This window comes from Penicillium robsamsonii (genome assembly GCF_028829455.1).
Source record: "Penicillium robsamsonii strain IBT 29466 chromosome Unknown utg000006l_segment0_segment0, whole genome shotgun sequence".
Classification (NCBI taxonomy): Eukaryota; Fungi; Ascomycota; class Eurotiomycetes; order Eurotiales; family Aspergillaceae; genus Penicillium; species Penicillium robsamsonii.
Window position 1 is genome coordinate 821,215 of NW_026643224.1, and position 16,682 is coordinate 837,896.

A 16,682-nucleotide genomic window follows, 5' to 3' on the forward strand; every position below is an offset into this window, starting at 1 on the left:
TATAGCCTAACTTTCAAGACTAAATTTAATCCTGACATGACTGATTCACAGTAATCTAGTATATGATCCCATCTTACATTTTCCATTACATCTAGGCTGTCTACATCTCCGCATTTCAGTTTTTGCAAAGGTCCCATGCGGCTTCTTAGTGTAGCTTCTACGCGGAGAGGTACCCGAGGCCATGCCGCATCACTAAGAAATGAAACATTTAATTACATATTATACCACTGTATAAGATATCTTAATTTTAGATCCTAGTATGTATCATCGGGTTGTACTTTATTTCATTGGTTGTATTGATTATCTGCGGTCGAACTTGACTAGATAGAAACAGTGATATATATTTCACGGAAGTGAATCATCAAACCATATGGAAGTAGAGTTACATAGACTGCTACCCCACAGGGCCTCACCAAAATACGCCCATAATATGAAGCAAGCCCCGGCCAATGGGATAATCCTGCCTGCGTCAAAGCCCTGCCCAGTAGCCTGCTCGGCCGGGACTAACGGGCAAAAGGCGAAGAATAAGCCAGTCTACATCTGCTAGAACTATACATCTACATTCTCAAATTCCGCGTTGGTGACTCATTGCGCCCTATTAATGACATGTAGTGTCATCTATTAGGGGGGGTAGGATTTTGCATTGCTGACACCGAGACAGTGCTAGTCTCAAGGGTGCCATGGCTCGGAATGCCACACCTGTAAACCAAAGACCCAAAGTGATACACACAGACGTTGCTAATGTAAAAGCCTCGCTCATAGGTGGTAAAAAATAAGTTGCCCTCTCAATCGTGCAGAGTACACGACGAGACATCAACCTATAATTTATTTAATCAGCTGCCAACCTAGCTACAAATCAAGACATTTAATCTTAACCGTAATGGCCCCATGGTAAATATAATTACTCTGCTATATCCACTTAGATATCACTCGATGTGATGTTCTCGATGGATGCCGCTTCTACGAGATTATTTGTTCGAGTGTATATATATTCAACGTCGAAAGAGGCCCAATGCCTATTGAATCAACAAGACATTTCAAAAACAACCAGCTGAATTGAGAAGAATGAAAGGCTAATATGGTCTAGCCTACTCATTGGTAGTTTTCTAAGAGCTCTAGCTATTACCAAGAGATAGTCAAATTATGGCCTTCTTTATTTAGTTTATAATCCACATTATGGAGCCCGCTTTCAACAAATTGGGTTGTGTAGTGTAATGGTTATCACTGTGGATTCTGATTCCACCGATCCCGGTTCGATCCCGGGCACGACCTCTCCTTTTTTGTCTTCTCTTTTTTGAAATTTCTCCCAGCTGTAGTAACATTCGAAATAACCAAAATAACTCCGTTAACGCTAAACCTTAATCCACCTAGTTCAGAACTAGCCTCTCTCCAAACGCCACTATGTGATCGTATTACCATGACGGCGGTCCATCGCCGGTGCGCCAGTCTAGATTTTGCCTCCATTATGGTCCGAGCATATTATAAGATTGGATGCATTAATTTTATATACGTTGATAATCCCAGTCGAATTGTCCAGTGGATTCCTTAATGCTCGATCATATGAATTCTCTATGCCCAAATTCTTTATCGTCTACTTTTCTATCGTTTTTCTATCGTTCATATCATATAAGGGTCGGAATTCGGTATAGAAAAGTATGAAGTGCTGCACTGGCAGCAATAAACTGCTATACCCCATGCAATGATTTGAATGTGCTGTTGGCATGGTACCTTGCTATATGATTAATGCCGCCCATACCCTTGGGAGTATCACTGAAATTAACTCTTCTTTAAACATCTTTTTCTGCTCCTTATAAAGGGCGGAAGTTTCAGGGAATGTCTCTGAGCATTCAAAATCCATCCAGAGAACTCTGTTTTGTTCGCGGAATACCATCATGTTCCTGGGATATATATCCCCGTGATAAACTCCTGCGAGATGTATGTCACTCAGAGTTTGACGGATGTCATCCAAGGATTGTGCTGGAAAATTGGGTAGGTCTATCGTCTCAAGGCTGGGGATGTATTCGATTAGAAGAGCGTTAAGCGGGGAATTGTCTTCGTGAAACATATACTGAATTGAGTATGTATCCTTTGGCCATTGGCTCGGTAACAGAGACAGCTTGATATCGGTAATTGTTCCATAGAAGTCAGGTATGACACCTCGCTCGAAAAGGCCGTTTGCTTTTAGTTGGCGATAAGCAGTGGTTTCGCGGACAAAAGGGCCCTCGAGGTCTTTTGGGAGCCAGTCATGCCACCGAAAGAGAGAAATTAGTAGGACCAACAAAGCAATCTCAAGATTGTCTAGTTATTTACCAGTTTCATCGCACATGTTGTCTCGTGAACAATCACCTTGAACACAGCTGACTCATCCTCATCCCCCTCGTGGAGAATCCCAAGGAAGACAACGTCGGTAAATTTCACATCAGCGAATTCTTTTGTCATGTTTGCTTTGAGGACGTGAAAATGAGCAAAATAGACAGCACGCCTGCAAGCCCCCCTAGCTGTCTTGATGGCGAGGCTGGATGTACACGAGCCAAATAGATGGAACAACATTTGGAAGGGACGGGGACCTCTGGCCTGTCGGTGTAATCCGTACGTAGCTCATACCCAATTTCGGGACCAGTGAAATTCAACAGTTGACGAGGAAGAATTATATAGCTTAATATATATTTCAAGGAACTGCTGCAATCTATGGCTTTCTCTGTCATTCTACTTCAATCATGTCCCTTGAAACCCCCCCCGGGGGGGGGGGGGGGTTAGGATATAATGATAGCATATAACCTTCCATATCCCATTAAATAGTTTTATGAATCCTTGGACGCAGGAGATTATATTCAAAAATGTTAAGACAGTTTAGCTATTGGTTTGACAACAAGAACGCAAGGGAGGAAAATGAGGAGTAAACAGCCCTACAGTACTTATAGCAAATTACTCCTAGTAAGCCGACGGGAAAGTGTGATATGAATGGTTGTCGAAGAAGATCTCAAGGAGCCCAGATACCGTGAACGCGATCACATGGCACGAGCGAATCCCAGGTTATAGAAAAGTTGTTTGCACAGATTATGCTCCTGCTTTTTCTCTGTGTCTACCTTATAGAACCGGAAATATCTTTAAAAAAAGAACATAAAAAGACTACTGAGAAGAGTACCAAAAAGATATCACAAGGCCACATAAGCGGCCGTCTGTTCTTGTAACTACATGTAATTAATCAATAAAACATAGCTGTTTTACTTTATTTAACTACCTGAAAGTTGAATTCTAATTCAGACAGTCAAAATTTACTGATTCATAAAGAAAGAATATTGATTGTGCTTGCATAGGACATCCTCAACATGAGGTTAAATATGAGTTTATCATGCATCCTTATCATCACGTGTTGTCGTGTCAGGGACGCGTTAGACAACTTCTTTTCGCCTAATGAGCAAAGCCACTAGTTCTGACAACACTGATAACTAAACCCCAATGAGTTTGGATCGTGTCATTCAGGATTCCGACGAGGACGAGCCATTCGAGGGGGATGACCTCTCCACTTCTGTCGACCCTGTCCACCCCTCCGAGCTCGCATTGCAGGAATATCAACATTCCCCCGCCAAAGAGAGGACCCACAATGCAGTGTATGAACACGGGCCTGCTCCCGATGAAACCACGTTCTCGCAGCTGAACGTCAACTTTGACGAGTTCATCCAATCGCCAGAAAGGGGCCATTCAATGCTATCGTCGTCGCAGCAGCGGCGGGAGGACAGATGGATTCCCTCGACCAGTGAGGGTGGAAGTGGGTCGGTTGGTACGATGTGACAGCATATTTTGAAGCATAAAAATGAAGATGTGATCTAGATACTGATACCGAAGATCATCTAGGCGCCATGATGACGGAGATCGGAATTGCGCAGAGAAGACTACTGGATGACGACCACTCAAGTGCAAGCCTGCTGCTCCCTTCTACAGCTGCGCTGTACTCGACAGAATCATTTCAGTCTGCACTATTTCCTACCATACCAAGTTACCACTCGTATCTGATGGACCAACCGAATAGTGGCAGCCTCACATATAATCCAGCACCCATTGGCGCCTACGTCGATGCAAATCAGACTTTGTTGCCCATCACACAGGGTACTTACGACATGACTCCACCCGAAACCACTAATTCAATGGCGTCGTCTTCGAAAATTGTTCCTCACCAAGCTACCGAGCCCTTCATGGAACAGGAGAATCCACCCCCAAACCTACCTCAGGAAGCCTCACAGCCCAAATCTCAACAGATGGGTCCCTCTTCCCCCCATGACACCGAGCCTCTCTCCTCCGTTACATCCATGCGATTCAGCGAAACAAAAACCACCACCGCCGGAACCAGTTTCATTTCCCCGCAACAATCCCAGTCAAGCACAAGCACGCACGACGAGCTCGCTCTGCCAGCTGTCCTACCAACTGCGCCAGACGTCGAGACGTCAGGTGTAACGAAGAAGCAAGGACGGCCCAAGAAGAAACCTATGCCAGATAATGACGAAGACGATGAGCTAGCCAACTCTCGGGACCACGAGTTCAAGCACCCTGGCGCAAATGGTGCGATTGACCCCTCCGATAGCGAAGAGACCACGAAGGATAACACCCCGGCCTCGAGTGGAGTCTCCGACGAGACTGACGAAGATAATCTAGGTGCAACATCCAAGCTTGCAAAATCAGGACCCAAGGAGCCGAAAAAGGAGAAAGCCAAAAAAAGCAAGACGACACCCACCCCTGTGCCTGGTGCCGACGACGACGTGATATGGGTGGATACAAAGCCTCTCAGCTCGGAACCTTCTACCAAGAAAGCCACCCCGCTGCCAGAAGCCCCAGAAGCCCCGAGAGAGGATTTAGACTCCAATGTTTTGGACTCAAACCCGCCTGTTGAAACCCAGACACTGACTCCTGCAGTTGAAGAGAAGACGCAAAAACCCGCAAAACCAGCACCCAAGAAACGCGGCCGCAAGCGAAAGCAGACAGCCGACCAAGCGGAAACACCATCAGAGTCTGCAGATACACCTGAACCAAACAAGGCGCCTTCCGGGGCCCAGACTCCTGCATCGAAGTTGGCCGTCGTTGTCGACAATAGTCCCAGACCTATGCTGGAAGCTAATGCCGGTGACAACGATGCATCCACTATTCAAAGCGAGACCCAGAACCCCCATTCACTTCCTGGTCCTGACCCTCTTCCTGAATCTACAATTGATACCTCTCAGCCTCAACCTCAGACTCCTTCGAAATCCGATGCTGCATCTATCAATACACCTCAGAACACAGGCAAAGGCCCGGATAAGCACAGCCCTATCTCGGTTCGGAGTGGGGTGCCTTACCGTGTGGGGTTGAGTAAAAGGGCGAGGATTGCGCCGTTGCTTAAGATGGTACGGAAATAGGGAAGGTTTTGTGCTTTCTTCTTGTCAACATCTTCGTTTCATGTTTTGTACTGTTCTTTTTTTTTCATTGGGTTGGTCTGTTGCTGCTATTATTCTGCTATCATTATACCCCTCGAGAGAATGTTCTCGGCGTGCCTGCCTGCTTTGCTTTTTTGCTTGTTTCTGTTGGTATTGGTATCTGCATATCTCCCATGGTTGCATGTCTATACTTCCTCATTTATATGGAGTGAAGCCTTGAAGAAAGGTTGGCTTACTTCTTAAAATCCTGACCAGGTGTGAGCTGCGGCAATTTATGTTGAGATCTTCTCAGCTACTCTCAATATCGAAAAAAATTACATTCATTTTGATGATCAGAGTAGAAATTTTACGTTTAAAAGGATTATATGAGAACCTGTGATTATCACTCAAGCAGAAGACGAACCTTTATATTGCATTGCAATTCTGCTACTTGTTGATTCCTATTCCATGAGCTAACTAACCCTACCGCGTTTGCCAAGAATTTCAAAGGAATGGATTGGCCACAAAGCCACAGCGTGTAAGTATAACTATAATCTCGACAATGTAAAGCTCAGCCAACCAATCATGGCAATCCAATCCAAAGATCAAGATGATTCATCACACCCACTTCACATCCACATCGCAACGAACAAAGCAAGGAACAACGATGTTGCAGCCGCAGTGCCAATGGTTCGGAAATCAGAATCAGCCTCCGACTTGTGGCCCTTGGCTTCAACCTTGGGGTCCCATGCATCGCCATTGAAAGGAGCCTCGACGGAACAATATCCGGCATCCTTTTGGCAACCGCTTCCACAATGACTGGTGGTATTGCCACAAGAGTTCGTACTGTCACAGCAAAAGCCATAAGCTGACCCAAGGCAAGTGTAATTGGAACCGCAGGAGCCGTCCCAAGAGATCGGCTTGTTGGGATCTGCCGAAGCAGTCTTCTTGGGCTTCTTCTTGTGAGTGGGAATCCGGCTATCCTTGCGGTACCAGAGTGGCCTGGGATCTTGGAGACAGTCACCAACAGTAATGGCGCGATAGCCCTGTCGCCTGATGCCCTTGAGCATATGCTCCGTAAGGTTGTGGACAGTCTGTTCATGGGCGTCATGGGCAATGACAAGCCAAGATTTGGTGCGTGGGTCGCTGTACAAGAGTTGGTGATCAAAGATATCCTTGGACCGCTGAATTAGATCCGGACTATCGTTCTTGTAGTCATCCGTGTCAATGTCATATAAAATGATGTGGTACCCAAGCTTGCCCAGCTCATTTCCGCATTCTGCGTCAGGGTTGCAGCTGGAATAGGGTGGTCGCATGTAAGTGGGGAATTGTCCGAGGATATTGCGCAGAGCAGCTTCGTTCTTTTCAATCTGCTCAGTGCGTTGTGAAGGAGTGATCTTGCTGAGGTCCTCATGTGACCAAGTATGACTGGCGATCTGGTGGCCACTCGAGTACATTCGTTCGATCAATGAGGCCCATGGCAAAGTGAGGTCGTCGATGGCACCCTTTCCATTATTGATGCCAGTGATGAAAAATGTCGCCTTCGCATCATATTTGTCGAGCAAATCGAGCAGATCGCCAGTGTAACGCGTCGGACCATCATCGAAAGTCAATGCAACAGTTCCTGGGATAGCGCATGAACGAATCTCGCGAGGGCCATATGGAACTTGACCGACGTGAGGACGGGGGATTTCCTTGGTTGGGGGTCCAGAAGGCGTTCGGTGAGCGTCACATTTACCGTAGTCAATCTTGCAGTCTGGAGAGCGACAGTGCGCCTTAGACGTGCCACAGAAACCTTTTGCAGAAATGTCATCAGTAAGCTGCTCAATCTAACAGAGTTTCAACACATACCTGCACCAGAGCAGCATGTACCCACTGGACATTTGCCGATCTTGGGGCCACAGCGATAGTCCAAGTTGTTGGGCGCATCACGAGTGTCCAAATGAGACTCTGTTCCTAGTTGGGCTTGTTCAATCGAGACCGTATGCACAGGACTGGCAACATGCACTCTAGCAAACACACAAGTCGCCAAAGTGGCGGCTAAGATGGGAGGAATACGCATCTTGGTATATAGGGCTATGTTATGTTCGACTGGGTATGCAATAGGTAGTAGTTTGAGATGATAAGTGAGTTGGGGCGAGGTAAGAAAAAGAGAAGAGATGAGCAGGACAGGGGAGAAGTCATGGATGAGCTAATTTCTACAAGGAGGACACAGAAGGAAAGAGCGAAACTTCGAGGTATTTGTTTACTTGAAAACACTAAAGGAAGGAGAAACCCTGGAAAAAGCTCCCAACGTTTTAGATATAGATGTAGAAGTAGATGTTGACGCGCTTGTATTCAATATGAACGTGGGTATCGTAAAGTCCATGGCCATCTTGGGCATCGGAGGATTGGCCTAAGAGCCCAGTACATTTTTCCCGATTCAGCAAATCACAGCCTGGTGGGTGCGATCAATATGATCATGACCTGATCACATGTAGCTAATTTAGTTTAGATGCAGCACATCAGGCTCGTGCTGCTGAGCAGACCTCAGCAACATATGTAAGGGTCTAGGCCACAGTGTCGGTCAGACATCCATGAGTTGTAGGCTAAAGAGTATGGCAACTCAGTTTCCCCGGGTGACGTTATCCTCCCCAACTGCCGAGAAGACAAAAGGAGTAAGGGTATCCAGGTGTGGGCCGAATTTCGCAGGTGCAGTTCTTGCAATGACGCCAATTGCAGCGATCAAGTGCCGACGCTGCACCATGGAAATATTGGAAGACAATGTTTTCGTCAAATTGGACACAAAGTCATTAAGCTGATTGTCGGAGAAGTGGAGCACAAGCGCTGAGATGGCTGACAGGGCGCGCTTGGTGACAACAGTTCCAGCCGTGTCGTTTTGAATAATAGCCATGACGGATGCTTGGAGGGCAGCGAGTTCTGACTCTTGGAGCAGAGGCCCAAAGCAGGTCACGACCTTGATGAGCACATCGATCGCATCACTGCTGAAGCCCCGCGATGGATCCTTCTCCATCATGCTCTTCACCATGGAGCCCCGCCTCCCTGTGCTTGAGGGTGTCGGCCCGGTCAAACGGGGGACCAAGACCTTCGAGACTGCTGAGTATGCCGTAATCGTATTTTGAGATGCAGGCTGGCCAGACTGGGGACGAGGGAGGGTATCGACGATGACGCGCAGAGCAGTGTTGGGGACGGATGTGTCTATCGTCTGCGAGGCAGTCAGGGTGGCCAATCGCTCGAGGAGAGGTGTAAGGGATTCAAATGGCAAGCGAACGGCGAGAGGACCGAGACTAGTTCGAGTTAGATATCAGCACGAGAGGTGAATAGAGCCCAGTACGAACCATTTGAGGGCCTGGTTCTGCACGTCACCGTGTTGATCATCCAGAGCCTTGAGCAGACCATCTGCGAGTTTTGTTGATGTGCCACGGTCGTGAGAGAGGAATGAAGAGTTCGGGTTGGTCAGGATCCCATATAGGTCGTTCAGTGACATGTATCTCAAGTCGGCATCGGGGTCATCAAGCTTCGCTAGCAGGCTGACAATTGTCTGCTGGGTAACCTGGCGGTCCGCCATATTGATGGGACTGTGACTGATATCGGTAATGAGATCGAAGGAAAATGCACCCAAGGTGACGGGTAGTGAAGTGTATATGAAGGCAACCGGGGAGAGCTTGCGGTGGGAGCTTTCGATAGACGCCGCAACGTGGGGTGTTGCCGCCTAAGGTATCAATTGTGGCCTGAGGCACTAAATTACAACTGACCTTTCTGAGTTATTAACTAATACAAAATATCTGTTTAAGGCTGATGACCCTAGATTATAATACGGAGTACTTATATCATCATCATACCAATGAAGTTGATATGAAGTATTTGAATGTCCGAGTATTTGATCTGATAATCAGATAGATCGTTGAGATCCACGTGATATCAAAGTCTATGAACATACCAAGAATGCCAGTTCTATTCATACCATACAAGGTATCAAAGTTATACCCCAAAGGTTCCTCCATGAGTATCAGTTACCATTCAATCCCACCAAACCCGATGTGTTCTTGGAGTACCCAGTACCTAACCCAGCCACGCCTATTACATCATGACGCACAGACCTCGGAAACAACTAAGATGCGGTCTTACGACCCCATACTTGCGAAAACCGGGAAGCTGTAAGTCTTAAATTAACATCTGGGCCTGGTGCTCTTCTACTTTATACCTAAACAATTCACTCCTCTAAACTTATCACACTTTCCATATAATCTGTCCCTTCTACTCTACTACTAGTTTATTACTACGCAATGGTCTTTGCGCGCCGTTCAATCTTCCGAGCTGCGACTGCAGCTCAAACTTTCCGTGCCGCTCCTGTGGCCCGCCAGTCTGCCCAGCTTCTTGGTCGCCGATTTAAGTCTACCGGCGGCAGCTATGAGCCAGGACATACATCCAGTGACTTGCCTTGGTGAGCTTATGTTCTTGTTCCGAGCAATTCCACTCGGTCTTCTAATTGCGTCTGTTTGTAGGTTGGCGCTCTCTGCTGGTGTGACCGTTCCAATGGTATTTTATCTCTGGCCCTCCGGTTCGGAGGGACATCACGACGCTCACAAGGACGAACACCAAGACGAGCACGCAAAGGACGGCGAGGTAGAGGAGGCTTCCAAGGAGAAACCCGAGGGTTCCTCTGAGACGGAACCTAAAAATGAGGAGAAGACAGACACGGAGAATAAGGGTGAAGATAAGGCGGACAAGAAGGAAACACCCGAGAAGAAGGAAACTGAAGAGAAGGAAGAGCCCAAGGAAAAGAAAGAAGAGCATAAGGAGGAGGGAGATAACAAGGAAAAGAAGGGAGATACCAAAAAGGAAGATAAAGAGGAGAAGCCCAAGGATGAGACGAAAGAGTCCAAGAAGGAGGATAAAGAGGAAAAGCCCAAGGATGATGACTCTAAGAAGGAAAACCAGGACGACAAGAAAGATGATACCAAGAAGGAAGCGCCTAAGAAGGATGAGTCCAAGAACAATGAGAGAGAGTCAAAGAAGTGAAGATTCCATTGAGGTGGCCGCAGAACTAAGCCTGTTGACGATGTTTCGACATGTTAGTGTTTGGTGTCCTTGCCCCTATATGAATGTACATATAGCTCTACTAGATACGAGATATGAGATACCAGTCATGTTAGCGTGTCGAAATATTTTGAACAATAGTCTATTGATCCATGTTACCGGCTCGGTCTGGTGCGAGCGAGAATCAAAGAGTCTGATGCTTGCTCCATTCAGAGTGTTCGATCTGTCAACGATGAATGCATTTTGCTCAATCAATCAATTAAGGCATATACACTATACGGTTGAGAAACCTTATCAACCTCCATAGTCTAGCACTTAGCTTTCTTGGCTCTTCAATATTCTAATCTCATGTTGCACCATGTATCTTGACGTCTCTATGGACCTTTCCTAATAACGCTCCACACAATGAATCCCTAGATATTAGCCTCGACTCTTCACATCTATTATAAATATTATATAAGTGGTGGATAATTAGATACACTTAATCACAGTATGTGGTGACAACTATTAGGGACTCTAGTTCTACATAGTATTGGCTTTTAGTATTCACCACTGGGATGTCCACCTTAGTTATAGCAATATCTAGCACTATGGAGTAATAAATAATTCTAATTATTAAAACAACCCGATGTGAAGTTTTTATAGAGTTATAGTGAGTTAGTCATTTATACAGAAGCAGAACAGTTTGCCGTTTATACAACTTCTAGAAGTACGTATACTCGACAATACAGAGCTGGATAATCGGAAGACTAGGCTGTTTTAAGTTGATAATGATTTATACCCTAACTCCATTTCGATATATTTATAACGTATTTTGGTCCTTCAGATGTTAAACACAGATCCTCCGCTGTCCTCTTGTCGCTCTTTGAAATTCCCAATGATAAGAGCGTGTCTCGGAAGACAAACAACGAAGAAGAGAGAGTAGTATCAATATATTGATCTGACAAATGAGACTAGAGAGAGAGGAATAGGAGAGATGAATAGGAGAGAGGAAGAGGAGAGAGAGAAAGAGGAGAGGGGAACAGAAGCAAATTATAGCACCACGTGACACACAAAGCCCTTTGTCCGATCCATGACTTGAATCGAGCCTAGACTTGAAGTGTACATAAGAAACGAGGGACAGCGGTAACTAGAGAACGGGAACTAAAGTGAATTAGAGCAGCCAAACGATCGAATAATGCTTGATATGTATGGGCATATTCAATAAAAACCAAGCTCTTGAAATACATTCGACAAATGACGCGCCTCGCGCCCTTGCATAATGTCCACCCAGCTCAAATTAACCTCCCCTATCTCCTGCGTAAGATCCATGATATCCCAAACAATCTGAATAACTTGCCACTGCGCATTAACCCTTGGAAGACCATATTCCTGCATCGCCTCCCACAAGCACACCCAAGGCTCGCGGTCAATGGCATTCAAGGATGCCACAAAAGCCGGAAAGGTGACCGGATCATCTCGGTACATCAAATCGGGTTCAACCTGTGCCTTGATCTCTTCGGCGCGGAGAAGGCACATTAAGATCCCATCGACGGCAAAGGAGACGTCATCAATGAAGGTATTGTTGATTCGATTGTGGAAATAAATGCCGGCTGCGAGATACCAGGCGACTTCAAGGTTGTTGTAGATTATGTCGTGTTTGTCCATGTCGGGATTAACGAAGAGTGGGATTTCATCATCCGGTCGAAAGTTCTGTAGATGGGCGGACAATGAAACCATACCTGCACTGAGGTGCTCCGGCAGTGCAGAATTTTGCAACTCATGTTCTTCGATTGCTTCTGCCAGGTTTTCTGTTTGAATGATGGCAAACAGGGTAAGGGCCGGGGCTCCGTCCAGTGAACCAAATGGCGAGTTGAGCGACATGGCGACTACTTAAAGCAGTCCGCACCATACACAAGAAGATAAAGGGCACATTGAATGGTATGGTCAATGCGGTAGATGGTCGATCGTGACTGTGGTGGTCGGTAGAACAGTGAAGATAAAGATTGGGAGGACAAAGTAGGATTTAAATAACACTTCCAAGATTACTACAAAATGAATTAGAAATGTAAAAACATTGTAGCAGCCATTCATTTATTGAAACATTCGTATGTCAAAGCATTGTCGAAGCATTCATATATTGCAGCGACTACGGCGTCGATGCCTAGACGATGTGATGTTACGCAAATAATCAATACCTATGACCTAGGCATCGAAGTAAGTTGGCAATATGACTCTGTCAAAGATAAAGGTCTACAGAGCAAGCGACGTTGACATACATGGTTGTTGAGAGATTAAATTGTTGGTGACATTTTTCGGGCAAGGATAGCAGGAAATAATAAACTCGTTAACGGCAATAGTCAGGTCACTTTAAGCACCGTGTCATCACAGTATAAGAGGTACAAGGACATTCAAGTTGTAGGTAGCATTTTTTGAGAGTCTGGCTAGGATTACTATACTGTGGACTAAAAGAAAGGCCCACTCCTTTTAGACAGGCAATAATTTCTTTTTAGTCATAGAAAAAAGAAAAGCGACAGAGATTGAAACAAGGTGGGAATACAGTTGCAGGGCCATAAAACGATTTGTAACCGTTTAACAGCTCTCCAGCTGGAGCCCTGGAGTTATTCGGGTAAATACAAGATAGACTAGATATACCTGTTTTAACATCCACGAAGAATCAGGGAAATGGTATAAATCGGTGGAGGAAAGCAATTCTCTATTGCAGGCGAGACTTTGTTAAAACTGCACAGTATCGAAAAGTATGCGAGATCCAAGGAAGGTGGGACTGTCTGAAGCAAGAAACATAGAAGTACTAGCTAGACCTTCCATCTTTTTTCTTTCTCTTCAACTACCTCGAAACTTCAGTTTTGATTCGTTGCCATCGCCCTGGTCATTTTTTTTCTTGGGACCATATCCTCGGTATTGCTTCCAATCTGATCCATCCCACAGGGCACAAGCAGTAATAGTCCCCTCTCTATCTTGAAAGAACTGCCCACTAATAATACTCGAAGTACAGTGAGATCTACGATCCCAACCATGACATTGTCATGCGAATGCCAGTCAGGAGAGGAGAAGATTCAAGTCTCTCCTCACATGCTTAAATGTCATGGCTTATGACAATTTGAGGCTCTCGTACTCTCTCCTAATACAACCAGGAGAAAGAGAGTCATGGAACACTCCATCAAATCCCCTCTAGTACACTGAGAGTTCCACGCCTGTGGCTCTTAGTGAACCTCGGCCAGCAAAAAACCAACAAAACGAAACTGAAGGAAGATACAACCATGGATTCGCCTTGGTTCCTATCACATCCAATCCACTCACTTCATTGGGCGATGAAGCATCCCCGACATCACAATCCTCCGACCCGGCTCCTTTGTTTACTATTACGCGGCCTCGTTTGGTATTGACGATCTCCCCCTGTGTCATGTCTGGCCATACAAACACTGGCTGTCGCGAAAACCCCATTTAAGCTCTTTGAGCTCGTGTGCGAAAAATTTGGCATTTACCATGCCAACATACTGAGAGTACCACAAACAAACACGAAATACTCCATTTCTCGAATGGAAGATATCTGCCGCTTCAAAACAAAAACATATGATCATGCCTAGACAGACATACCTATCCCAGAACATCGATGGGAAACATTTGTCCGCCAGTTGGCTTCTATCCTGGTCGACCAAAATCGGCAGAAGCCAAGTCTAGAGTCGACACTATCAAAGCTTCTCAATTATATGGCTTCCAATAATCCGAGGCCGTCTCCGACTGTACCATCTGAGCCATCTTGTCTTCGACCCGAAGAAGCTTGGCCCGGTCATTTTGCCAGAACCGGCACAACACAGTTCTGGTCGCGAAGAAGATAGTCCAATGTTGTTATGAGTTGCCAGTTCGCTATTTCCATACATACAACATCAACCCCGCATTTTGTTTGGCTATATTCAGAGTAATCTGCTATATTCAGAGTAATCTGCTATATTCAGAGTAATCTGCTATATTCAGAGTAATCTGCTATATTCAGAGTAATCTGACGCGTAAACTCAGTAAGAGATGTACTGTTGAATCTCTCATTATTTATCTTTAAATGATAGATAATGGAGACTAGACAGAACTGGTGATGGCCTTCGGCTTAAGGGTGGGAATGCTAGTATACAGCATCTGCATTCTCTCGGAATGATCCATCACCCTGTCTGGTATCACGTCGCTGGAAGTATCCCCCTAAGCTTAATGGCCTATATATGGTTCCAAACCTGGGAGGTTCTTTTAAGGATTTCATATTTGCATGATAAATGATATGATATACATGAGTTCAAAGAGAGACATCAAAGTAATAGTATGTGAGAAAAAAACACAAATCACATAGAACATTAAACGACTGGCCAGTAAAAATTACTTAATTCGTATGCTCGTCAAAACAAGCGCCGGCGCCCGCTCTTTTAAGGGCTATCTAACAGGCACAATTGCACCGGACTCAGACCCAGCTTCAACAAATACATTAACAGCATATCAACACATCCAGTGGATCACCTGGAAACACGTCCGATCCAAAAGTATAACTATAACACGGTGAAAATCCCCGGCGTGGACGCCTGGGTAATTGATCGAACTCGAACAAAAGCGTTCGACTTACGCCTTTCTGCTGCGAGTCCGGGGACCACGCTGCTCGGCGACGGGCTCGCCGTTGAGAAGAACCTGGGGGGCGTGGTTCTCCTTGCCGGTCTGGTCTGCACCAGTGGCAATTGCCTTTGTCGCGGTGACGGACTCTAGCTCTTCCTCTTCCTCTTCGTCCTCGCTGCGCTCGTCCTTTGCGACATTGGTGAAGATGTAGTTGGACAGGATGCGCAGGATCAGGAACAGCCAAAACAGGTTGACAGCCTGCAAACTGGCAAGAAGCGCAAAGGTGATGTACTGACTGATCCAGCACTTGTACTGCTGAGTCTCCCAGTTCAGCTCGAAGGGTCCAACAGTGCGGAACTCGGTCAGAACAGCCCAGAGGATCTTCAGGTTCAGCACGTGACGCAGGTAAATCCACCACCCAACAAACATGGCAAAGTATGGTGCAGTGATATACGCATCCAGGTAATTGAGCGTCTTCGAGGTAGCCAAGAAGAAGTCAGAGATATCGTGAGTGATATACACCGCCAAGCCCATGTATGTGAAGTGGAAGCGGTAGCTCAGCGCAATAAGCGCAAGTGTGATAATATGGTGACCAACAAGCTCCTTGAAGTCCTTACGAGGCTTCTCCAACTGCAGCATCAACACAATCGCCTGCTGAGCCCAGTAACTCGCCTCGAGCAGGTAATACGCCTTGAACAGACCCTCGTGCTCGCGGTGTGGGAAGCCCTCGAACATCGCAGTTGTGTTGAAGTACCAGATACTCGACCGCTTCATCACGTACAGACCAAAAGGCCCGAATACACCGAAGTAAACCGCCGTATATGCCTGCTCCATGAACCGCGCTGTCTTTCCCTTCCCGCGGATACCGCACCAAACAGCAAATGGCCGAATCATCTGCTGCATGATGAATTCGCGCGTGAACGACAGCACGATAGTGTAGAATGCCACAAATGCAATGTCCTTTTTGCCCTTGCCGTACATGATGGGTCCGCCGGGAGTCTTCGGGGGCTGCGGGTAGGACAGGAAGATGGCACTGTGCATTGGGTTCGAGGTTGTGGGGTTAACAGCGTACAGCGCGACCAGGAACAGCGTTATGAGAAGCGGCAGGAGCCAGGTGTATCGCAGACAGGTATCCGCGAAACGGTGGAGGAGGGAGCGGCTGCGACGCCGTTTGGGCTGGGCCTTGGCCTGTTTCTGTGTATCGAATTGCTGGGATTAGTTAGTATGGGAGGATTGGATGCGATGTTCAAATGCATACCTTCAGATCTGGTGATGTTGGTTCGATGGGACTCACTTCATTCATTGTGGACATTGCCGGTGCGCTGGTGTCACCTCGAATGTCCACGCCCAAGGCTGAGCTTCGCCGCGGGCGAACCATGTTGGAAAGTCAAGCTTTGTACCCTTTGACTCGGACTCCTCACGTGTTCCAATGAATAAAGATGGATGAAAGGAAGAGAAATTTGATCATAACCGGAACGATCGGATAGAAAGGATCGTGAAATGTGATCATCTTTTTTTTCTTTTTCCAGGGGTTAACTCCACCCCCACCCCGTTGACCAGACAGCTTCGCAGCTCCGATCGGAAATTCTTGGCAATTCTTTTCTTTGATGCGCTTTTCGGATTGGACTCGTTCGCAAGATCCTATATACATCCTGACTACGACTGCCA

At 46.3% G+C, this 16,682-nt stretch overlaps 6 protein-coding genes across 6 annotated transcripts; 2 read left to right on the plus strand and 4 right to left on the minus strand.

Moving 5' to 3' along the window:
- Window positions 1-3,459: 3,459 nt before the first annotated feature.
- Window positions 3,460-5,387, plus strand: N7447_010047 (uncharacterized protein; the record flags this gene model as incomplete). Its single annotated transcript, XM_057234309.1, has 2 exons — window positions 3,460-3,781; window positions 3,856-5,387. The coding sequence occupies 2 exons, from the start codon at window positions 3,460-3,462 to the stop codon at window positions 5,385-5,387; spliced, it is 1,854 nt and encodes a 617-aa protein (XP_057081593.1).
- Window positions 5,388-6,013: 626 nt separating this feature from the next.
- On the minus strand, window positions 6,014-7,446 carry N7447_010048 (chitin deacetylase CDA6; the record flags this gene model as incomplete). The annotated part of the gene is made up of 2 exons (XM_057234310.1): window positions 6,014-7,179; window positions 7,236-7,446. The coding sequence occupies 2 exons, from the start codon at window positions 7,444-7,446 to the stop codon at window positions 6,014-6,016; spliced, it is 1,377 nt and encodes a 458-aa protein (XP_057081594.1).
- Window positions 7,447-7,989: 543 nt separating this feature from the next.
- Window positions 7,990-8,952, minus strand: N7447_010049 (uncharacterized protein; the record flags this gene model as incomplete). The annotated part of the gene is made up of 2 exons (XM_057234311.1): window positions 7,990-8,671; window positions 8,723-8,952. 2 exons carry the CDS (start codon window positions 8,950-8,952, stop codon window positions 7,990-7,992), a joined length of 912 nt encoding a protein of 303 aa, XP_057081595.1.
- A 718-nt stretch (window positions 8,953-9,670) lies between these two features.
- N7447_010050 (uncharacterized protein) lies at window positions 9,671-10,406 on the plus strand (the record flags this gene model as incomplete). The annotated part of the gene is made up of 2 exons (XM_057234312.1): window positions 9,671-9,828; window positions 9,890-10,406. 2 exons carry the CDS (start codon window positions 9,671-9,673, stop codon window positions 10,404-10,406), a joined length of 675 nt encoding a protein of 224 aa, XP_057081596.1.
- A 1,218-nt stretch (window positions 10,407-11,624) lies between these two features.
- N7447_010051 (uncharacterized protein) lies at window positions 11,625-12,287 on the minus strand (the record flags this gene model as incomplete). Its single annotated transcript, XM_057234313.1, has 1 exon — window positions 11,625-12,287. One exon carries the CDS (start codon window positions 12,285-12,287, stop codon window positions 11,625-11,627), a length of 663 nt encoding a protein of 220 aa, XP_057081597.1.
- A 2,736-nt stretch (window positions 12,288-15,023) lies between these two features.
- Window positions 15,024-16,392, minus strand: N7447_010052 (TLC domain-containing protein; the record flags this gene model as incomplete). The annotated part of the gene is made up of 2 exons (XM_057234314.1): window positions 15,024-16,223; window positions 16,273-16,392. The coding sequence occupies 2 exons, from the start codon at window positions 16,390-16,392 to the stop codon at window positions 15,024-15,026; spliced, it is 1,320 nt and encodes a 439-aa protein (XP_057081598.1).
- Window positions 16,393-16,682: the final 290 nt, after the last annotated feature.